The sequence below is a fragment of the Tasmannia lanceolata genome, unplaced genomic scaffold (genome assembly GCF_043159265.1).
Source record: "Tasmannia lanceolata isolate RefF3 unplaced genomic scaffold, GAP_Taslan_0.1 ptg000008l, whole genome shotgun sequence".
NCBI classification, from domain to species: domain Eukaryota; kingdom Viridiplantae; phylum Streptophyta; class Magnoliopsida; order Canellales; family Winteraceae; genus Tasmannia; species Tasmannia lanceolata.
The window spans coordinates 20,087,518-20,110,228 of NW_027518685.1; the positions used below are offsets into that span (position 1 = coordinate 20,087,518).

The 22,711-nt window shown below is 38.2% G+C and overlaps 1 protein-coding gene across 2 annotated transcripts; it reads right to left on the reverse strand.

The window, feature by feature from the left end:
• Positions 1 to 414: 414 nt before the first annotated feature.
• On the reverse strand, positions 415 to 20,963 carry LOS4 (P-loop containing nucleoside triphosphate hydrolases superfamily protein). Of its 2 annotated transcripts, XR_013253048.1 has the most exons (9): positions 20,535 to 20,963; positions 19,378 to 19,671; positions 19,055 to 19,282; positions 17,644 to 17,709; positions 12,656 to 13,057; positions 12,452 to 12,563; positions 1,297 to 1,382; positions 771 to 1,160; positions 415 to 657 (listed from the first exon to the last, which is right to left on the reverse strand). XR_013253048.1 is itself a non-coding variant. In XM_077388461.1 (8 exons), exons 1-8 carry the CDS (start codon positions 20,775 to 20,777, stop codon positions 1,098 to 1,100), a joined length of 1,494 nt encoding a protein of 497 aa, XP_077244576.1. In that variant the 5' UTR covers positions 20,778 to 20,963; the 3' UTR covers positions 728 to 1,097. The 2 variants fall into 2 exon arrangements, 1 of the variants encoding a protein (XP_077244576.1); XM_077388461.1 differs by lacking the exon at positions 415 to 657 and having other exon boundaries at positions 728 to 1,160.
• Positions 20,964 to 22,711: the final 1,748 nt, after the last annotated feature.

Consider the following 22,711-nt stretch of genomic DNA (forward strand, 5'->3'; position numbering starts at 1 on the left):
CACCAACGAATTCATAAGCAGGCAATGGCAAGCAAGGAAACTGTGAAAGTGATTGACCAAGCTCATTGTTGTCTCATTAATTTCGTCTAAAGTAACATTGTTAAGGATAACATTGGGGCCTTGACAATTGCAACAACCATGACTTTTGAACCAAATACCACAACTCATTCAAAAGATTTTTCAAGTTAATGTTCCACAAATTATCTCGTGGCAACAGACTACGTCCTTCACCAAATACCATCTTCACCTTATTTTTTATGTTTTTTCATCTCAACCTTAACCTCCTGCAAATGTATTCGTTGCACCTCCCACCACTGATTCAGCTCAAAAGAAGAAGAGGAAGAGGAGTAGGAGGAATGAAGAAGAAAAAAAGGAAAAAGAATTGGCAAAAAATCGTGTTGAAGCCGAAAAAAATGAACACAAATGCAAAAATATCTTGATAAATCAGAAACAATCGGTTCGAATCATCAAAAAATAGCGTCGAATAAATAAAAAACTTATAAGAGGAAAAGGAAATGAAAATGCATAAACTAATAGTATACATGGGCAAAATGGTAACAAAATTTTGGCATGGAATTGCAGAAGAAGTTTTAAGTCTCTAAACAATGTGATGGTGGCTGAGCAAGTTGCATTTCCAAGCATTTCCACCCTCTTATGCTGAAAATGACAAAACAAACATAGTAAAAAATAGTTAATTCAGAAAAGGACAAGCAAAGGCGGGTGGAAATACTAGAAGGGGGTGTATATATCATTTTCCCAACAATACATACTCTCCAAACATATCTCTCGGAATAGTAGGAAAGGAGTGATACAAATCATTTCCCAACAATAACTCTTCAAACATATCTCTCGTCCTTTTCTTTCATTCCTTTTTTCGATCAACAAAAGCAAAATTACTACTCCAGAGCCTCCTGAAGAAAAAAAGATGAACAAAAAACAAATGCCCACAAATCTGTACATCTAGACAAGACCTGGTAAAGTATGGAAAAATAAGAGTCCTGCCTCAAGGTAGAAGGAATTCTGCATGAAATGATTGTCATCACAAACAGGTAAACAGCATAGGCACTACTTTAAAACCTTCATTTGCCGCAGATATTCTATAGTAAGCCTGATTCTTTCAAGGCAGCTTCAAAATCTTCATCGCTCTCCCAATTAGGCACCTACAACAACAGATAAACAACTCGCTCACTATGGGCTCATTCAATTGTACAAACAGAAATCTTAAGTTGAACCGAAGAATGGTCTTTCAAAATCTTGCATAAACAAGAACTTATCAGAAGGGAATCGTAACATTACTGTGGCTACTTGATGCTCGAAATGCTTCTCGATCTTGTCCATGATCATGTTGTCCCGATCAGTACAGATTAAATTGAAGACGGCTCCTGTAATGGCGCACAACGTCCAGCCAACCATTAGTAAGATGTTAGTAGACATGATGCAGTAGATTGCATGCTATTTGAATCTCAGAATGACTTTGAAACATTTGCGGTAGCAGCAAAAAGATTAATCCATGAATATGATGAACAAATATAGTTCAACTATTTCCATGTTGTTTCCGAAGAACAATCAATTAAAGATGATATAACATGAAAAAATAAATAAAAACGGGCTCTACTCTTTTAGTATCTTTTATATTGTTGATACAGATCGAAATATAATAGTTGAATGCTCTTCCCACCTTCACAATACAACAATGAAGGATCCGAAAGAAAAAAAATTCTTCAAATTTCCAAATCAGTCAGCTACTAATTCTGCACTATCCAAAATTCGACACCAAAGCAAAAGAAATCAAGACATCAAACCTAGACAAGCACTACACTCAAACTCAAAAGGCCATTCCCAAGATGGTTCTATCTCTCTTTTTGGGAAGGGTTGGACAAGGGTAAAAAACTGAAACGTCTGCTCAAATGGGATAAGGTATGTAGGTCAAGAAAGAATGGTGGGCTTGGGATTGGGATGCTGCGGCTAAGAAATAAATCCCTTTTGGGAAAATGGCTGTGGAGGTTTGGATCTGAGAAGAATGCCCTGTGGCGGAATGTTATCGGGGGGGAAGTATAGGAGCAGTTGGGATGACTGGGTCTCCGGGATCGGCCGCGTGGTAAGGGGTCGGGGGCCTGGAAATTTATAAGTTCCGTTCGGGAATTGTTTCTGGCAATGATCCGATTTAAAGTCGGGCAGGGAGTGAATGTATGGTTTGGTTGGATATTTGGCTTGGGAAACAAGCCCTCAAGGAGAGATTCCCGGACCTATTTCGTCTGGCACTTAATCAACAAGCTTCGGTGGCGGATAATCTTAACCGAAGGGTTGGGGCCGGGAACATGATGTGGGATATACAAATGCGGAGAAACCTTAAAGATGACGAAATTACCAACTATACAGCTCTCCTTCGTCTCTTGGAGGACTGTAATTTTTCACCCCATGTGGAGGATTGTGTTCTGTGGCAACCTGAGTCGGAGGGAGGCTTCACGGTTTGATCATTTTTTCAGCATCTGAACAACAAAGAAGGGGCTGAACCACGTTGGCAAAATATATGGCACCAACCTATTCCGCCGCGGATTATGCCCTTTGCTTGGACCGTATCGCATAAGTGTATCAACACTAACAATCGTTTAAAACAGCATTGTTTTCATCTTGCCAATAGTTGCCCCCTATGCTACGAAGCAGAGGGGACCATTAATCACTTATTTATACACTGTTCGTACTCGAACTGTATATGGAATGCTATGTTTCGATCATTCGGTTTTCTATGGGAAATGCAGGGGGAAATATCAGATGTCGTCCTAAATTGGAGGGGTGCATTCCACGAGTGTCTGGGTGAAGCATTATGGAAGCCCCTACCGTTTGCTAAAAATTATGGCATATCTGGAAGGAATGGAATAATGGAGTGTTTTCTGATAAAGCTAAGCATTGGAGGCACATTGCTCTGGATATAAAGTTATCCCTCATCACTAGGGCAGAGGTAAAAGGAAAACTTCCATATTCCACTAGGATTGCTTTGAGAAAATGGAATGTGGTTTTGCGCGAAAGAAAGACTCGGTCTTCACTCACTCAGCAGTTGGTTGCTCCAGGGGAGGGGTGGTCAAAACTTAACTTCGACGGCAGCTCACTAGGTAATCCTGGACCGGCTGGTTTTGGTGGTTTGATTCGTGATCCCATTGGCAGAAGCAGGCAGAACTATAATGTCATATTCCGGATCAGCGGAAACATGCGATGCTAATGAAGCCGAGGTGAGGGGGTTGCTATTTGGTCTCCAGTGGTATGCTTCCCATAATTTAGGTCCACTGATAGTGGAGAGGAATTCCTCTAATGTTATAGCTTGGGCCGGCAGTCAAGGTGGTGGGCCATGGAGGTTACATAACATTCTCGATGAAATTCGAGACCTAGTTAGGTGTCTTCATCCTCAGCTTGTACATCGGAGAAGATCATCCAATTTTTCAGCGGACGCACTGGCCAAAGAAGGGGTTTCCATTACAGGAACGAATGTTATTTGTATTGGTACTATTGGCTCTTTGTAGGCATTATATTGCCAAATTCGTCATTATGCTTATGTACTGGGGCATCTTGTCCCCCATTTTAGCTCAATAGAATTCATTGTTAATTTTCAAAAAAAAAGAAGAAGATGGTTCAAACATTATGAGTGAATCTGATAGGCTTGCCTGTAGGTATTTGGCCTTGTGATCTTAATGGAAGTCAGTGTTGACTCCATCGTCCTTCTTTAGCCACAACAAAGGCAACGATTCTTGAAACCCAAAGGGTAGTACTAGTGCTGCAGACTTGCTAGGGTTCCCTACATCCAATAACTCCAATTGAAATTCGAGACCTAGTTAGGTGTCTTCATCCTTAGCTTGTACATCGGAGAAGATCATCCAATTTTTCCGCGGACGCACTGGCCAAAGAAGGGGTTTCCGTTATGGGAACGAATGTTATTTGTATTGATACTCTGGGCTCTTTGTAGGGCATTATATTGCCAAATTCCTCATTATGCTTATGTACTGGGGCATCTTGTCCCCATTTTAGCTCAATAAAATTCTTTGTTAATTTTCAAAAAAAAAAAAAAGATGGTTCAAACATTATGAGTGAATCTGATAGGCTTGCATGTAGGTATTTTGGCTTTGTGATCTTAATGGAAGTCAGTGTTGACTCCATCGTCCTTCTTTAGCCACAACAAAGGCAACGATTCTTGAAACCCAAAGGGTAGTACTGGTGCTGCAGACTTGCTAGGGTTCCCTACATCCAATAACTCCAATTGCAGATTCCATTTGTGGCAGAAAACCAAATTTATATTTCTATATATGTTCTGTTTGACTAATGCACGATAACGGGCATAAATTAGTGGAACATAAGAGAGGTTTTAACCAGTATTTAAAAACGCGGATGCGGCGTGGAATGCGGCAGAAGAAAATCCTAGTCGACTCGGCACAACGCAATCGAGTAATCGCTTGACATGGTCATAATCCGGGAGAGTCCACAATGACATGGGGGAGTTTTAAAACTATTTAACTTTACACATAGATTTGATGTTCATATACTTCATATCATACTCATGAATATGTGCAAGTATACTTCCTACCTATGTCACAAATATCTCCGATATTTTCAAAATATAGCATTTTTATCGCGAGATTTTGATAAAACGACAAAATCCCGAATTAATCCCAAGATTTTAAATATATAGCGATATTTTCATTTTTATCATAAAATATCCCGATAATAACACGATATTATCCCGATATTTTTACGATATTTTTATTTTATATTTTTTCTTAAATTTTATATTTTTATATATTTTTAAATAATTTTATTTTTACCGTTTATTTCCCGATATAAACCCGAAAAAAAAATTAATATATCCCGAGATTTTCCCTTGCCGAGAAATTCCCGAGAACGAGATTTGTGACATAGCTTCCTACAACGTAGAAGGGGCACATCGACAGTTACATAAGTTTCAAGGTACTTGCTGGATTCAGCAATTTGAATAATTATATGATGTCTCATACATGCCGACATATGAAAGAAGACCCCACTGATAAGAACGAAACCCATTGCCTGAATTTTCTGCATTCGATCCTCTGGGGAAGCAGCAGGATTTTCATAGTGTTTCACCAGCCAAGGAGCATTAATGTGAGGACCACATTTTTCCACAAAAATCTACCAGAGCTTCAAGGATGCTGCCGCTTCTTCTCGACTGACAGAGCTCACATGGGGAAACAGGGCATTCCTAGGCATCAGATGCTCGCCAGTTTAAACAAACCAATGGGTCATGATAAGTTACCCCACAGAGGTATGAAATATGTTTGACTTGGAACAGCATTGAAGGATCAGTACTACAGACATGCACCGCTAATAGAACGGCATATCAGAACCAACCAAATTCCATCATGTTTGTTTTGTCCTTTGTTGTTTGGCCCTTGCATTGTTTCAAAAGAGTCACATCATTGTTTCTGGGACAATTGGTTGCAGGTATTTTTATCTCATAGAGTAGTGGAGTAAGTAGTCAACTGGGAGGAGACGAGCATTGGATTTACCTAGTGGTAACTGGTAAGTAATGTTTGGCTGTCAACCTCGTACAGTAGTGGTAAGGAGTGTCGTTGCCAATAGAGAGAAAGGGAAGAGAATGAGAGAAAAATAATCATTCCCAAGAAATCCAAGCAAAAACCCACCTTTTCTGTGGTTTTGGCTGTGATTCTATTGGGAGGAAACAAGGGTGATACATCGGCAGACAATCAATGATGAACGAAGAGACATCCCTGGTAGTCTCCATGGATTTCAATGCTATATTGGCAACCAAACAAGAGGTTTCACTGACATGGCACCCTAACGCCAAGCAAAACCCCCAAGTCATCCCCGCTTTTGTGCAACCAAACAGACCAAACTGAAAAAGGAAAAGGGAAACAAAAACAAGGAAAAATAAGACAGGAGAAGAGAAGAGAGGACAAAGGAAAGGGGAAAAGGAGAAAGAAACAAGAAAACAAAACAGCAAGAAGAGTCTGACTGCCAGAAAGGGACAAAAGCCATCATTTTAGACCAAAACGAATGAGCAAATTTATGCACAGTACAAAGGGAGAAAGCCATAGAATGATAAACAACATCATGAACCATGGAAAAAGACATAAGATTGGTCAAGGAAAAGAAATTAACCCGGTTTCCAAAAGCCTGTGAAATGTGAAAAGAATTCGGATCAATCAAAGGTCATGTCACACTTGAGAAAGCCCTAGCTAATAAAGTAGAACAGCAAGCCATTGTGAACAGAGGAAAAACTGAAAAACAGCCAAGAGGGTAAACTGAAATGGAAAATCACAGACAAGAAGCAAGGGAGGGAGAGAGAAAACAAAGGATCAAAGGTGCAAGGGGAAAAGATAAGCTCTTTCGAATGTTTCTTTTGCCATCGACAGAAAGAGGAACTTGTACTTGCAGATTCTACTCGTAGATTATATTGACCTCCTTCACTGTACGCTGGTCGCCGTTTGCTCCAGTGACAGGGAAGTCGTCCTTGCTTAGCTCAACTAACTAGAGAGAAAGTATTGGTAGGATTGTTGATAAGAAGAGTAATGGCAACACTTTGGTATTTTTTTGGGATTTTCTCAGGGTTTTTTGGGAATTTTTAGGTAGCATAAGGTTTTTTTTTTTGAGAGGGCAACTAGGGCAATTTATATGTGAAGATGAGATGTTTTAGGGGTAAAAGTGGAAGATTGAACGACAAGCTCTCAATGGTCAAGTACAAGGGCATTTATGACTTTTCACTAGGGCAAATATGGGCCCTCGAATGAAATAAATATATGGCTTAAAATGGTCTTACGGTGATAGAGGGGATAAGGCAAGAGAAGTCTTTGGATGTAGCGGAGATATCCAATATGGCAGTCAATGCTGATTTTGAGATTTTGGTAGCTTTCCAGAGGTATTTCCGGGCTTTCATGGAGATTCTTTGAGGTATCAGAAATTTTGGAAGAAGGACAGGAGCCACAAACATTTGCTACTCCTGGTATAGGACTGCTTGTGAGTGTCCGTCATTTCTGGCTTCTGATCATCTGGTTCAACGCTTGAATTCATGGACGGGACCGATCTTTGGCTAGACTAGATTAGCAAGAATTGATCAAATCAGGCAACATTAGAATGATTTGATGAAAGAGCATGACAACATTCTGATTTGGGCATCACGACCAAAGATTGGGGATCACTCTAAAAAGAAAGTTATTATATCTGAGCATTAAACTATGTAAAATACATCAAAAGTTGAATGTAGTCTTTATTCATACTCAAACCCGAGATCATATCTCCCCAAAGGCCACCCATTAGGAGCCCGATGAAACCCAATAACCCGCATCTTTTGTTGGTACAACCATAAAGCCGAAGGGGCCTATACAGTCTTGATTTTAGAAGCCTAAAACCCCACAGTAACATGAAATTTTAGGGTGGTCCCACTAATAAAAGCTAAACTCCTGATTTTCATAGTCAGGATCTTGGTTGCATCACAACATCCAATGTGTAAGCTAAAGGGCTATGAAAAACAAGAGTTTAGCTTTTACTAGTGGGGCCACCCTAAATGAGGCTTGAAGATCGAAGGCCTAAGGGTCGTCCGATCAAGGTGTTCTCAGTTATCATTCAGATCAACTGACCTGATCACGTACACGAGGCACAAGTGTCGCCCAGCAAGTGTCTTACAGTAAGAAGTGCAACAGCCCGTATCTTCTAAGCCACCCCCACCCCATCCCCACAACACCCCGGTCATGAGTTTCCTTACTTGAATCCTCTCACTTTTTGGTAACTGGCATCACCGTTGGTGTAGTGAAGGGCTGGTTTCCAGGAATCAGGTCAAGGCTATCCGCTATCCCCTCCTTCAAGATCGGAAAGGATGGTCCATTTCAACAAAAAAAAAAGATCGGAAAGGATGGAGCATAACATTTTTTAATCCCAGTTGAGCCTACCGACCAAGCCCTTGTCTTCATAAATGCTTGTGGAAAAATTCACCCCACTGGACTGGAGTTTTGGTATTTTATTGAATGTATAAAGAGTGTACGGACTAAGTGGGTAGTGCTCACCCCATACAGTAATGGAGTTATCCTTCCCCAGTGCCAATCGGAGGACGATGGAAACTTATTGGCGTCATGAAGTCTGTGAAGGTGCCATTTCAAAAAAAAAATGAAGCCTGTGAAGGTTTGACATGACTTATCAATGTGGCAATGGGGAGAGACCTAAAACAAAAATCAGCATTTGTCCTGAAGGGATAAAGGTTATCGGACTTCCATTGTGGTGTTGGACAGTAGACATTCTCTTGGAGTTGGAAAGGATGGGCAAATTGAAGAGAATCATTCTGGCAATCATTTCTTTTAGGCATCTAGACACTTCCTAGATTTGGGTCGAGATGGGACCCAACCATCCCCTTCATTGGATATCACATTGTTTCTCATGGATAAAGAGTTCCTGGTAGAGATCGTCATGTAATTGATGTTTAAGTTAAAGGTGCCTAATTTAGAGCAAAAATCCTAAAGGGTCATGCCTGTTTGATGGTCTGGGTGGAGGGTGATTCTCTTATTACAATCTCTTGGTTGAAGGGTGAGTCTCATCCTCTTTGATGTCTGTATTTTAGGGTTTTTCAGCTTTCTCAATTCCTTTAGGGTCTGTTTGGATGCAACAAAAAATAGGAAAGTAAAAGTAAAAGTACATATTTTCCATTTCCCAGCTTCTTTCGGTTGCCATTTACTATTGACATGAGTCCTTGTCATTAATTTTCCAAATACAAGCCATTTTGCACTGTTTGACCTTCCTCTCAAATAAAGAGAAAGGGGAAAGCAAAGATACAGGAATCCATATCTCTTGTGTTCTAGTTCTGTAATACGTACATCTAAACGGACCATTAGGTTTTACAACTTCGAAGTGTGTCAACTACTTTTATCTATTTGCCCTTTTTTTCATTTTTGCATTTGATTACTATTTGAGGAGGGTGATTCTCTTATTACAATCTCTTGGTTGAAAGTAGATTTGTCCTGTTCGAAGTTTGTATTTTTTTATTTTTTTTTTGTTTCCCCAATTCCTTTAGGTTTTGCAACTTCGAAGTGTGTCAATTGCTTTTCTCTATTTGTCCTTTTTTCCTTGTTTACCTTCTATGTTTTGTTTCTGTTTGATGAATTTCCAAAGTTAGGAAAAAGGCCCTTCTCTTTTACTCTTTTATTTTCTACTTTCCTTTGTTGTCGTTTTCTTTATGCCTCAAGCATCCATCACATTTATGTTGCATTTGACCATCCTGAGCATCAGTTTATGCTCTTATTGTTACTGGCTACTTTTTTTTTAATCAGAAAAAACTTTCCACTGTTACTGGCTACTATAGCAATGGCATTATCACTTCTACGCCAATATCTAATGTTTCGGTGTCAGGTCAGTTAGTTTTCTATAAGGGAAGTGATATATCCGCCCCCATTGATTACTTGGGACACCCAGCAGCAGTGTATCAATGACTGCAGAGGGGCTGATGTACTTCACGTCAGAAGGAGTCAATGGGTCTGATTGCCACATACACTGCTGCTGGGTGTCCCAAGTATCCAAAGGGGCGGATATATCACTTCCCTTCTATAATTTTTCATTAAAATAGAACTTTGGCTCACTAATGTTTCTTTTAAAAACTCACATATTGTATCCATGCGGAATGTAAGATGTGTAGGCCAAGATAAATGCACCTCATAACAGAACACTTTGGTTCCATAAAATTTCTTTAAAATTCTCATGCTGTTAGCGAGAACATATCCTGTTTGTATCGAAAGTATGGTTTGTAGACTAAGATAAATGTACCTCATCAAAGGAACACATGGGATTATAGCCACTAGACCTCAAGCAAAGGGGTGAATGGATCAATATGACTATGGAGAAGATGACATCTAACAAGTGACAACCATGGTATCAAATAATGCCGGCCGGCATATGTTAGTCTTCGCTCCTCACCAACACGAAATCCACAGGTGGTTTCGTTACAATTTGTTGATCGATATGTCGAGCACATTAGTAGCAATTTGGTGTTGTTTCAGTCGTGTCAACCAAAATGTTACATCAACAGTGCCATTCAAAAAAAATAAAAAATATGCTGCCAGTATATTTTTTATAGGATTTCGATCAAAAACCCGCCATTTCGACTTATGTGCCTAAAAAACTGGTTTTCAACTTCAAACTTCAGGTATGCAATTTTGAGTTTTCTTTTATTCTCTCAATAATTAACATGCGTATGCATCAGCTAAGATACATTTGCACAGGAATTAATCCAATACATGTCATTTTTATGGATTTAATCTTTTAAAAACAGCGAAAATTTTATTATAAAAAAGCTACCAGATATGCAAGTTAGGTATCCTGCCAAAAAAATCTGCAAGTTTGGTTCTACTTTTCTTTAAAAATCATAAAAAAATAATAGAAATGGCATTATAAAAATAACACAGTTTGTTTTGTTACATGCTATGTTTTATAGTACTATAACTAATTTTTCTTGCATTTTTTACTGTTACAGACATGCGTGACAGTGCATGTCACTTGGTGTTCAATTTTGTTAAACCATTATAGATGGTTTCCGTGCTTATGTGATGGTTTCTATTCGTCTATTTGTGCTTATCTTAGAATTTTCTGAAATTTCATTTTAACTTTCCATCATCTGTATATGTTTCCGTGATTTTACAGTATTTCCAGTGAAATATCTGACTGAAACTAACATGTTTCTGTTTTCGCGATACCGACGTGCATACCGAAACTGACATTTAAAACCTTGCAACAACATGCTTGAGAGATGTAAAGCTCGAATAGTTGGATTTTGATGATCAGTATGATATTGATTATGATGAAGCATTTTATCTTCTTGCAAACAAGGGGATACTAATTATGATAACTGCAGCTACTACCAGTGTAAATATAGCTTGGGATTTAGAGAGGAAATGTTAGGGAAGAAGAGTGTGCAGGATAGAATGACCATTAAATAAGTTAGGGATCCTCTTGGAACCTATTACGGTATTAGCCTCCGTGAGACATTAGAACCCCACTTTGAAAGTTCTTAAATACTTCGGTTTAAACAGCAAGAGACTGTCAAGCAGTCTCTGGAGCTTTACGACTTTCTCCCCCCTTAATTTCTTCTTGTATTGTTTTTCTTTTTTTTTCTTTTCTTTTCTCTTTTGTGTAATTTTGTTTTAGCGGGGTGTGCGGGGGGGGGGGGACTTTAATATATTCAATTCAAAAAAAAAAGAAAAAGCAAGAGACAATGAGAAAATTGATACCTATACTAACAGTCATTAACCAAGAAATTTAAACCATAGCAGATGTCTCTGACCTATGAAGCACGGGCACGGGTACGGGGTGCGGGTACGACACGACACGGGTACGTGATTTGCCAAAAAAACCGGGTGCGGGTACGTTCGGGTACGCCGAATATAATAATATATTTTAATATTTTATTATATATTTATAAAAAAATTTAAAAAAAATGTAGAGCAATTAAATAACAATGACATCACCAAAATGGAAAATTCTAATATTACTCTTCATTCCATAAGTGATTAAGTTCCATATTTCATAACATGAGGCATCAATACATCATTCATTAGAAAAAAAAGTCTGTCACCAGTGTGTTGACCAGTGTGTTGACAAGTGCCTGACAAGATGAATAATTTTTAGAGACCAAATTATGAGATTTTTTTTACCGGACTTTTGGGATTTAATAATGTTTGGACACGATAGATTTTATGAATTTTTAAAATTTGAAAAATACCCCACCGTTTGGAAGTTAAGAAAGTTCAAATTTTGACCCGCCCTTTTTCTTTGAATTTTCTACTAGAACTGGAGAGTTGACTTTTTTTCCTTTTAGACTTGGGTGTTGAAACTATTTTTAATTAATCCAAAAGGGGGGTATTCCGTTATTTACATGTAAATCTTAAGTAAATGGACAATAAAATAGTAACAATAAAATAGTAAAGACATTTACTTGACGTGTCGGGTACGCGTGCTGCGCACCCGACACGCACCCAACCACCAAAAACTAGTTTTTTTAAATAAAAAAAAATGGGTACGCACCCCGGACGTACCCGGGGCGTACCCGCACCCCATACGTGTCGGGTGCGGGAGCCCCGGGAGAGTACCCGTGCTTCCTAGTCTCTGACAGATAGAAAATACATTCTGTAATAAATTGATCCAGAAAATAAATTCTACTTTCAACTTACCAAATAGGGTTTCACGATTTCAATTTTATAACTGAAAAATATAAAAAAAACTACGCCAAAATAACACTAGCATACCAGAATAACATGAACAAATCACAAGTGTACCATATAGAAACTTTTTAAGATATGAAAAATGCATGAAGCAAACAGGGGATGCTCCTTGTGGTGATTTCTGTTGCATTAGTGTGTGCAATATAGAAGTGGCACAAACCATTTAAATACAAATAAGAATTCCTCAAGAGAGATGCCATTAGCTAAGATTAAAAACTTACCTTTGCGACCAAAACGTCCTGCTCTTCCAATCCTATGCAAGTACACTTCGTAGTCAGGTTCCGACGGATGATCATGCTTGACCGGAAGGTCATAATTGACAACCAAATTAACCTTTCACAAGAAAACCACATTAAAACTAGAATTTGCTAAATGTACAGACGCAAAACAACTCAAATCTAAATCATTGCTAGTGATCAACACACCTGTTGCTGATCAAAACCTCGAGCAAGGAGATCAGTTGATATGAGCACCTTGGTTAATCCATCTTTAAACTCCTGAACCATCTTGTCCCTGACATCTTGTTGAAGAGCACCATGAATACAAGTACAGTCGTAACCAAAATTCTCCAGTTCCTTGTACAATATCATGGCACTATTTCTTGTGCGGACAAATACAATAGTCTGTCCCCACTTCCGAGCTAACTCAAAAATCTTGTCCTTAATCACTTTTATCTTGGCCAGCTCATCTGGACAATAAACCTTGTACTGCTTGACGGCATCCAATGACAGCTCCTCTTTCCTTACAAACAGCTGATTTCCGTCCTTAACAGCCCTTGATACGAACTCCTTCACAGTCTCATTGAATGTTGCAGAAAATAAAAGCACCTGATTACAATACCCAAACAAATAGCAAGGAACTCATGCATCTCAACATTTGATTCCGGGAAAATAAAATAGCTTTGTTCCAACCCAAAACACAGCTATCAAAGATGTAGGCATTTCAAACTATTTAACAGGCAAGAACTGAGTATGTATTATACAAGGGAAATGATATCAGCACTGCAATATTTTGATATTGCACGGAACTTCTTGTCCTTTAGTGTTTAAAGGGCTGTCAAAAGGTTATTACTTATTACAGTTCCCAAAAAGTTCAGACAAAGCCGATTAAAAAGAAAAGACAAGCTAGGACCGTGTAAGTATCAAAACATTGCACTGCTGATATCATTTCCCTTATACAATTATAAATGAAACATGCATAGCCGTAGCGTAATGAGAAATAGATTTGCAAGACTATTGTATGATAATCATAAAACAAAATGGTTGGTTAAAAGCATGGTTTAAAATTTCGGTTTCGGTAACCGTTTCGGACCCCACCGAAAACCGAAATTTTGGTCCGAAATTTGGTAAAAATATATTAGAAATTCCGAGCCGAAATTTTGTAACACTTTTTTTTTTAAATAACTAATGGCATTTAAACGAAATTTCGGACCGAAATTACTGAAATTTCTGACTGAAATCCAAAATTTGGTAGATGGCGAAAAATGAAATTTCGGAAAATTTCGATTTCGGTCCCCACCGAAATCCGAAATTTCGGATTTCGATCGAAATTTAAAACCATGGTTACAAGTATTGAAGCAAAAGAGACAAGGTACAAACAACACATGTATACTGATTTCTTCAACACTAGCATAGTTTGATCACCAGCATTTTTATTATTATTGCAAGTAAAGCCCACTAGACATATGATAGTGAATGTCTAATTCATGAAATCATTTATTTCTAAAATAGACCAAGGGCATCTGTCTTACCTTAGAATTAAGCTATTAATAAATGTCACCAATCAAAACAGTAGAAATGCATTAGCACATTAAAATGTCACCGAGGAAATATTATCATTAAAAAATATGTAGTATGAGCGTGGTTGCAAGAACAGTCAATATGATGAACTTCAATAAGAATTCTCCAAACGTACATGACATGGAGATATGAAACAGCATGTTTGTTCATTGGGAAATCCGTGTCTGGGGGAATTGGTGGAGTGTTTAAGATATGATAAAGGAGAAGTGGTGAAAGCTTTCTCGCGTCCGAGGTGCAAGCTATCCGAAGTTGCATTCAAGTGTTTTTGCTGATTTAGTCGGAATAAATTTGTGAGTGGAATGTGACTCAACGAATCCCATCTCACGAGTACTTCATCATAGCTTGGGAGATTGAAGGGTTACCCATATAGTGGATAAGATCTAAGACTTGCATATGGGCTTGGATGTTTGGCTTAAGAAAGCTAATGCCGGCTATTGAAAGCTTGAAGTCGGAAACACTGTGCACCCTAATAAAATTCTATTCATAAGGTGACTTAAAGGCCAATGATTTTGCCTCCTTGGCATGACCGGGTGTACATAGGACCATAGGTCACAGGAAACTTCCTAGCTCGAAGGGAAGCTAACTTTGGAAGTTAAGTTCTCCACGCTTCCCAAATGCTTCCTACAAGTTCCCTCAATTAAGAGTATGCTGCGTATTTAGGTGATTTTTTTCCTAAAAGAATATTCCTATGATTTGTGGACACGGACACGAGTGTCGCGTGTCGACACGGACACGGAGTGTTGAACACGGCAAACTCCCAAAATTTAGAAACGGAGACACGACTAAAATAGAAAGTACATATAATCATGATTTATAGATACGGATTCATGTGGAGAGTTTTGACACGGATATGAGGTATCTGACATGGAAACTCTTAAAATCTAGAAATAGTGGCACACTCATACACATACATATAAAGTTACTAACACTTAAGCAGAACATTTAAAAGTGTTTAAAGGAGCGTCGACACGTGTGGACAGGGGTGTCGTGTCAGACACGGCACGACATGTGCGTCAACAAGAAATTCAAAGTGTTAGCCAAATCATAGGAATATTCTCCTTTTGATAATGTTAGTGTATTTGGGGAAAAAAAGAGTGCATTTAAAACTTGAAAACACTTCATAAGTTTCAAATGAAAATCATGGGGATCTTTTTACAAAAACTTAACAATAAATATACATGAATAAAACCTGTGAAACTGTAAATTCTTAATACTTGTAATTCTAATTAGTTGCGGAGTCTTCTTTTCTACTTGTAATCCTTACCTAAATTAACCCGTCCACACTAACCTACTACAATCCTACTCTTTTTGTAGACTTCTTGTTCGCTTCGTATTACATGCTTCATGTTCACTTCCAATGAAGATTTCCACAAATTTTCTATCTACTTTCTTTAGAGCTTTACACTTCCACATTTTCTCCTTTCTAAACCCCTCGCTTCCCGCTTTCTCTTTTTGGATCGCTTCTCGCACTCTCTTCCCACTCTAGCAACTATGCATAGGACTGTTGTAGGATTGGAACAATCCCTGCCCTTTTGTAATGTTGCTCTGTCTTTGTTTCTGATAAAATGTTTGTTATCTTTAAAAAATTAAAGACAATGGAATTCCCACATGATCTTGGTACATTCCCTCCATAAAGCATTGAAGGCCCAATGAAAGAATATGGGCATGAAAGAAAGCGGGGTGGACATATCAAAGCAAGTGCAAAAGGACAACACAAGCCACATGGAATTGGGGCCTAAATCTTATTTCCATACGGTGATAGGGCCTACTTTCTTTTATGAATTTTACTTCTTTCGTGTATATTAGTTAAGTTGGTAGGGCTCACATGTTACATTTTAATATCTTTTTAAGTCATGGGCTATGATTTGGCCGACACTTCGAATTTATTGCCGACTCACGTGTCCTGCCATGTCCGACGCTACACATGTGTCCACACGTGTCGACACTCCTTTGGACACTTTTACTTGTATTGCTGGAAGTGTTAGACTTAATGTGGGTGCGGGGACATGTTTTTGCACCGTGTCAAGTGTGACATTCTGTTTTTTTATTGAATATTGTGTTTACCTCATTTAGACAACTCGTATCCATGTCGAAACTGGACACACGAATCCATATCCACAAATCATGATTACATATACTTCCTATTTTAGCCGTGTCCCCGTTTCTAAAGTTTGGGGGTTTGCCGTGTCCGACACTCCGTGTCCGTGTCGACACGCGACACCCGTGTCTGTGTCCACAAATCATAGGTCATGGGAAACGACGACCCACCTCAATATATTTTTTTGACAGGTAGTTTAAGTTTCTATATTCATTCAGATTAGGGTTTAAATGGCATCAAGGCAAAAGGGATATATATATATAAAGCCAACTTTACACAGTTCTAGAGATTGAATGAAACAAAGAGTTTTGGGTCTTTTTTTCTCCCTTGTTCTTTAAGCAACCTTTATTGTTTTCTTCTCTTGTAGAATTTGGAGGAACAAGCTTCCAAAGTTGAAGACTTGAAGGCTTTTACAACCATATATTCACAAAGCGCTAAAAAAACTACCTGGTTGTAATCACCCTAAGACTGGCTCTTTACAGCAATTTCTGCACATGGAATTTTGTCTACATGGAAGGTTAGTGATTGTGACTAAAATTTTAAATCATTAACTATTTCTACAAAGTTTTAGATTGTTTCAAATCTTGAATCCATTAAAAAGACCACAATTACGTATCTTGGCGCCACAGAAATGGAAACGATTCGGTTTCCGTTGGAAATTTTGGTGAAAATCATGTAAAATCACGGAAACACATGCAAATGATAGAATTTAAAGATGAAACTTCAAGAAATGCTAGAATAAGCAGAAATACAAACTTAGTAACCATCAAATAAGCGTGAAACCATCCATAATGGTTTGAAAACATTGAACCCCTAGTGACATGCAGTGTCGCGCATGTTTGATAATTGACTACGTACCAAATTATACATGCAATTTATATAAATTTGTATACATAATACATGCACCACATTTTGCATGCAATTCATATAAATGTAATTATCTAATACATAATGATATAACATACCACTATTACACTTGCGACTTTGGTTTATGCATTTCATTCGTTTCGGTTTCGGTGGGGATGGAAACGGAAACATACGGTCATTTCATGTCGGTTGGTTTTAGTGGAAGTTTAAAAACATGGTAGTGAGGTTACTGTAGAGGGGCAATCTCTACCCTGTTTGTATATCCGGTATTCTGCTGGGCATAATCTAGCCTTTTGTATCTTCTGTCTTCTTTTGTTAATGATATTAGTTACCACTATCATAAACAAAGCAGCATTTGAAATTTAAATACCAATGCCATAACTTTCATCTATGAATTTCTTGCCCACAGATTTTTAAAAATTCTACCATGTTTCTCCATAATCTTGACTGGCTTAAATTTAGCATTTAGTTCACTAAAAAACATAAAATCGCAAAATATGTTTTGAACAACATAACATGAAAAAGGAAAATCTGCTCAAAGGAATTATTTATACAACATAAGCAGAACATAAGAGCAATATAGCTTAGCTTATCGTATTCTCCTTAGTTCTAAATGTACATGCATAACAACAAATCAATAGTGACAAACCTGACAGTGAGAACTGTTTCGTTCGATATCCTTCATGATCCTCAAAGAATCGTCCCTAAAGCCATCCTACACCAAAAGGACATTATCCAAACTCAATTCCTAATAATGATAGTGTATTAACAAAAGGAAAGAAGTAATATCCACAGATTTACATATTTACTCAACTATTTTTGTTATCTGCAAAAAGTTCATAAAATTGAGTACTTTTTGCACAAAAGGCCAATGTGCTGCTCATGCCAGGAGATGATATAATTATTTAGCAGCATTAGCATCTGTAGTTTTGTTCTCCATCAATCCAAATTTTTAGATAGTTGAATTCAATAACAATATGAACGCGCATGAGAATAGTGGCAAGAAATAAAATTAAGATGACCATGAACATGCACTAATGATTAAGAATATCAACAAATAAATATTAAGAAAATAACAAGGACAAACATTGGTCAATATGAATAATATGTACTTAAGAATAATAAAAACAATTATAGACATTTGGAAGGCCTGAGAGTGGAGATTTATTACCACATAAACTACGGCAGATCAGTATTCTAACTCCTATTCAACGGTAACAAATAAACAGAACTTGTCACATGAAGAGGCCACAATGAGAGCAACTAAGCTAGAACAGGCCACATTTTTATTTTGTGAATGATTAAAAAAAGTGGCCAATTGGGTGAGCAGTGGGTGTTGAAGCCCACAAATGTGTGGCCTCAAAAGATCATCCACATACATTATCCTATACTATGGTGACAGTGAGTAAGCTCCTAACAATGTGTGTTTTATTAGGCAAGAGGAAGCTTTTTATAGCACTAGGCCACTAGATTCTATTTTCAGCAGCAATCTTAAAGTTTATGTTGAGAGCCAAATTCTCAATGTTTCAAGTGCATAAAAAACTAATTGTTTTCAGTTATCTCGATAATCAGAATATGACCTGCACCATACTGAATATATGAAAGAGATGAGTAAATTGCAGGCTCTGGGTCCTTGAAGAATACTTTTGCTTGATGCCTTTCCAATAGCATATTATTATGAAATTCTATTCATTCAGAGTGTGCCTGGATGCGCACCCAAATTGTGGTTTGGGTGCAGTTTGACCATCTTTTATTGTCATTTATCGGTAAACTGCCATCTAAAAAGGCACAAAGTGGATCCTGGGTGTAAATCCAAAAGCACCCTAAGTGACATTCTATTTCTAAACTGACTGCTTGAATGTACAGAAAACTTACTCAGAACCAGTTTCAATGTAAAATTTCAAAAAAGTAGTCAAAAACAGTCTGGATTAAAATTTTCAAATAAATAGTCAAACTAAAGTCATGTAAAGGATATCAAGCACAATTTATAGCATTTAGTAAACATGATCAAGGATCAAACAGAATAACAGTTGGGAAAATAAGATAATGCAGAATAGTACCTCAGCAAGCATATGGTCGGCTTCATCAAATACAAGTATTTTGATATCCCTTGTGCTCAATTTCCTTGATGACATCCACTTCTTAATCGTACCCGGAGTTCCAATCACTACATGTTCAGTGATTGGGGGCCGCTTCGCAATCGGGATATAATTCGTGGAATCCATAGGTACTGCACACATAGACGTTATACCAGTATACTTACCCATCTTCAGAAGGACTCCTTGGTTCTGCAATTATTATTTCTTTTTTAGCCGTCACTACTTCAAATAAAAAATGCACTCAACTAAGAAATGCTAAAGAAGGATGATTAAGGGTAAGAAACCTGGATAGCAAGCTCTCTTGTTGGGCATATACATAGAGCTTGAGGTGCTTTATTCTTCGGATCAACCCTACTCAACATGCCAAGCACAAAGCACGTCGTCTTCCCAGAACCATTGTGGGCTTGAGCTATCAGATTCTTAAATGGTGGGGTGAGAATCATTGGAAGGGTTACAGCTTGTATCTTGCTTGGTTGACTAAAACGCATTTCTGCATATAATCCCCTAATCAACTCGGGCGAGAGATTCAAGTCTTCAAAAGTCGATGCGGAGGAATACAAGGTGTCTCCGGATGTAACCTAGATCAAAGATCAGATGCCGAATTTTTAAATAGAAGACAAACCTTACAACAAAAATGTTGAAGTAAAAAATGTTTAAGTAACACCAACTCTTGAGTATTATTTAAACAGTCCCCTTCACGTGTGGTGTTTTTAATTTCATGAAGTTTTTGGGTTTTGAACTCAGGACCTGCCGTGAGGCAATGTGATCTTTGATCTCTGCTCGATGGTTTTCAATGTAAGATTGTCATCAAAACAAAACAATCCTAGAAACAACTATACAATAATATTTAAAATAATTTCCCACCCAAACTAGCCGATCACCTCCGAATCATAATTGACCCATCTATTACGATGAATCACATGATTGGGGAGATGCCTATGTCCTAGCCAAAAGTAATTTGATCTATACGGATAAAGGATAAATGATTAAATAACACCAACTCTAACAGCTTAAGGCCCTGTTTGTTTAAGATTGTGACAACCGATTGTTGCCCCCCAACCTATTGTTGGACTCAAAATTAAACGTAATTTTGAGTCCAAGAATAGGTTGGGGGCCAATAATCGGTTGTCAGAATATCAAATGAACCGGGCCTCAGCTTTTGGAGTGATTTGTTCTTGCACATGGTATCAGACCTATTGCCTGACGGGTTCAAAACCCAACAATTCCGTTGTACTAGTTTCAAATCCGCGTGTAAGGACAACCCAAAAAAGAGGGGGAGTGTTCAAGTATAAATGATTAAGCACCAACAAAAACCCTAATAGCTTAAGCATTTTGGAGTAATTGGTTGTTTAACAAAAAATTACATAAAATCAAAAGGAATGAATGGAAGGAGGGAATGAAAGTGAAGAGAGAGAGAGAGATTGATTGAGATGGATCTTACGGTTCGGATTGCAGAATCGTCGGGTTCTTCCAAGAGACCGGTTCTTGGCGGTACTCCGCTGATGGAGACAGAATCGATGTTCAGATCAGGATTCTTATCAACGGCTGGGGCAGAAGATGAGGATGAAGATGATGCGATGGGGGCTTCTTCTTCTTGATCTGGTTCTTCTTCTTCATCGCCCCAAGCCCTCTTTTGCTCTGGTTTATCTTGTTTTGGTGATTCAACGCCATTGTTATCAGCCATGAGTAATAATCGGTTGCACGATGAAGAAAATAGGTTGAAGAGAACAAAAAAAATGGAAAATTAGGGTTAGGGTTAGGATTATCCTGGCCCTAATAGGTTTTGAACAGAGAGGCAATTCTTCACTCTGGTTAACCCTAACGCAGAGAGAGAGAGAGAGAGAGAGAGAGAGAGAGAGAGAGTTTTCTAGACAATAAGAACGAACGCTATTAAGATTCTTTCTTGATATATATAGTCAATTGGATGTGATCTTCGCCGTTGATCTTGTTGGTGTCGGAATATCCTGGCCCTTGATCTGTAATCTCTTTACAAAGAGTGCTTAATTCTAACGCAGAGGGAGCGAGAGAGCGATTTGCGGAAAATAGGAATACGAAGGATCGCTATTTGAAATTTTTTCTTAATAAATTGTCACTTGGATGTGATCGTGGCCGTTGATCTTGTCGGTGAACAAAAGTCAGGCCCAATACGGTTGCGACGCATTGATCGGATTTTCCTTCCTAATATTAGCTGTTTTTTTCACTAACCATTGTAGATGGTTCAATTCTCCTGCAATCTACACCGTAAAACCATTAGATCAAAGGCCTCTGATTAGACCGGGCAAACGGACGGGCGGGCCGGGCCAGGTGTCACCCAACCCATACGGGTACGGGCCGGGTCATTTTATGACCCGGAATTTTACTGACCACAATTTGGTGAACCTGGACCCCACCCGTACCGGCTGGTTGGACTAGCGGGTCACCCGGTTTTTTTGTTTTTTTGCTGTTTTTATTCCCACACTAGAATATGATGATCCAAAATGTATATGTGATGGGCCATAACATAAATAGGTTGTGCCCAAAAAAATCATTTCCATAGGATGATCCTAGCCCTCTGATCTATGGAGGAATTGCATATTATTATTTATGGAAGTCTCTTATAGTTCGGAGGGCTAGGATCACCTTATGGAAATGATTTTTTGGGCACAACCTATTTATCCATCGCATGGACGGTTTAGATCATCCTATGATGTGGCCAGTACAGTACTTGCTTAGCTTTACGTCCATCCCAAGGTATCATTTCCAATACATCTGTGGGGCAGGCTCGTACACATCGAGTACATCCTATACATGTATCATAAATCTTTACTGAATGTGACATTGTGTCTATCAATTTTTTGAACATTATCAATTTCGATCTGGTAAAATCGGTAGTAAACGAATCATATATTGTAGACACCAGATGAATCAGTTGTTTACCAGAATTGATTTTTTTTTAGAATCAATTTACCTCTGGATCTGTTTAGGAAAGAGGACCAAGATACTTTGATTTCTTACGTTTCCGCAAACATGGTCATACGAGTCATATATGCTAATTTTATTTGGTGAATATAATATATATATATATATATATATATATATATATATATATAAGGAATAAGATTGTACGCTCGACCGTACCTAAAGTTAGGTACGGTAGAGTGCCAAATCACATGGGTCCCACATTTTTGGTGAGCATCTAAACCATTCATTTGCAAGGCCCCATCATAGATAGGGTGCATACCAAAAATCAGCTCCATAGGATCATCCTAACCCATCCATTTGTGGAGGCCAAAATGGACAGACAGTGTTTGTCCACAAATCTGCCCATTTTGGCCTCCAGTTTTGGAGGGGTTAGGATGATTCAATGGTGCTGATTTTTGGTATGCACCCTATCTATGATGGGGCCTTGCAAATGAATGGTTTAGATGCTCACCAAAAATGTGGGACCCATGTGATTTGGCACTCTACCGTACCTAACTTTAGGTACGGTCGAGCGTACAATCCTTTTCCTCATATATATATATATATATATATATATCTTTTTCATATCATTATAACTATTTATTCAACAAGTTTGATTGATTGATTCGAGTTGATTTTCTATTACGATGGATCGACGAAACAATAGCTGCTTCAGCG

Bases quoted from the DNA above. Each gene is read 5' to 3' on its own strand.
- LOS4 (XM_077388461.1), bottom strand. From the start codon at position 20,777: ATGGCTGATAACAATGGCGTTGAATCACCAAAACAAGATAAACCAGAG. The intron at 1,383-12,451 runs GTAAGTTTTTAA...GCGCCATTACAG, and splicing joins AGGACGTTTTGGTCGCAAAG to GAGCCGTCTTCAATTTAATC. The intron at 1,161-1,296 runs GTAATGTTACGA...CTGTTGTTGTAG, and splicing joins TCGAGCATCAAGTAGCCACA to GTGCCTAATTGGGAGAGCGA.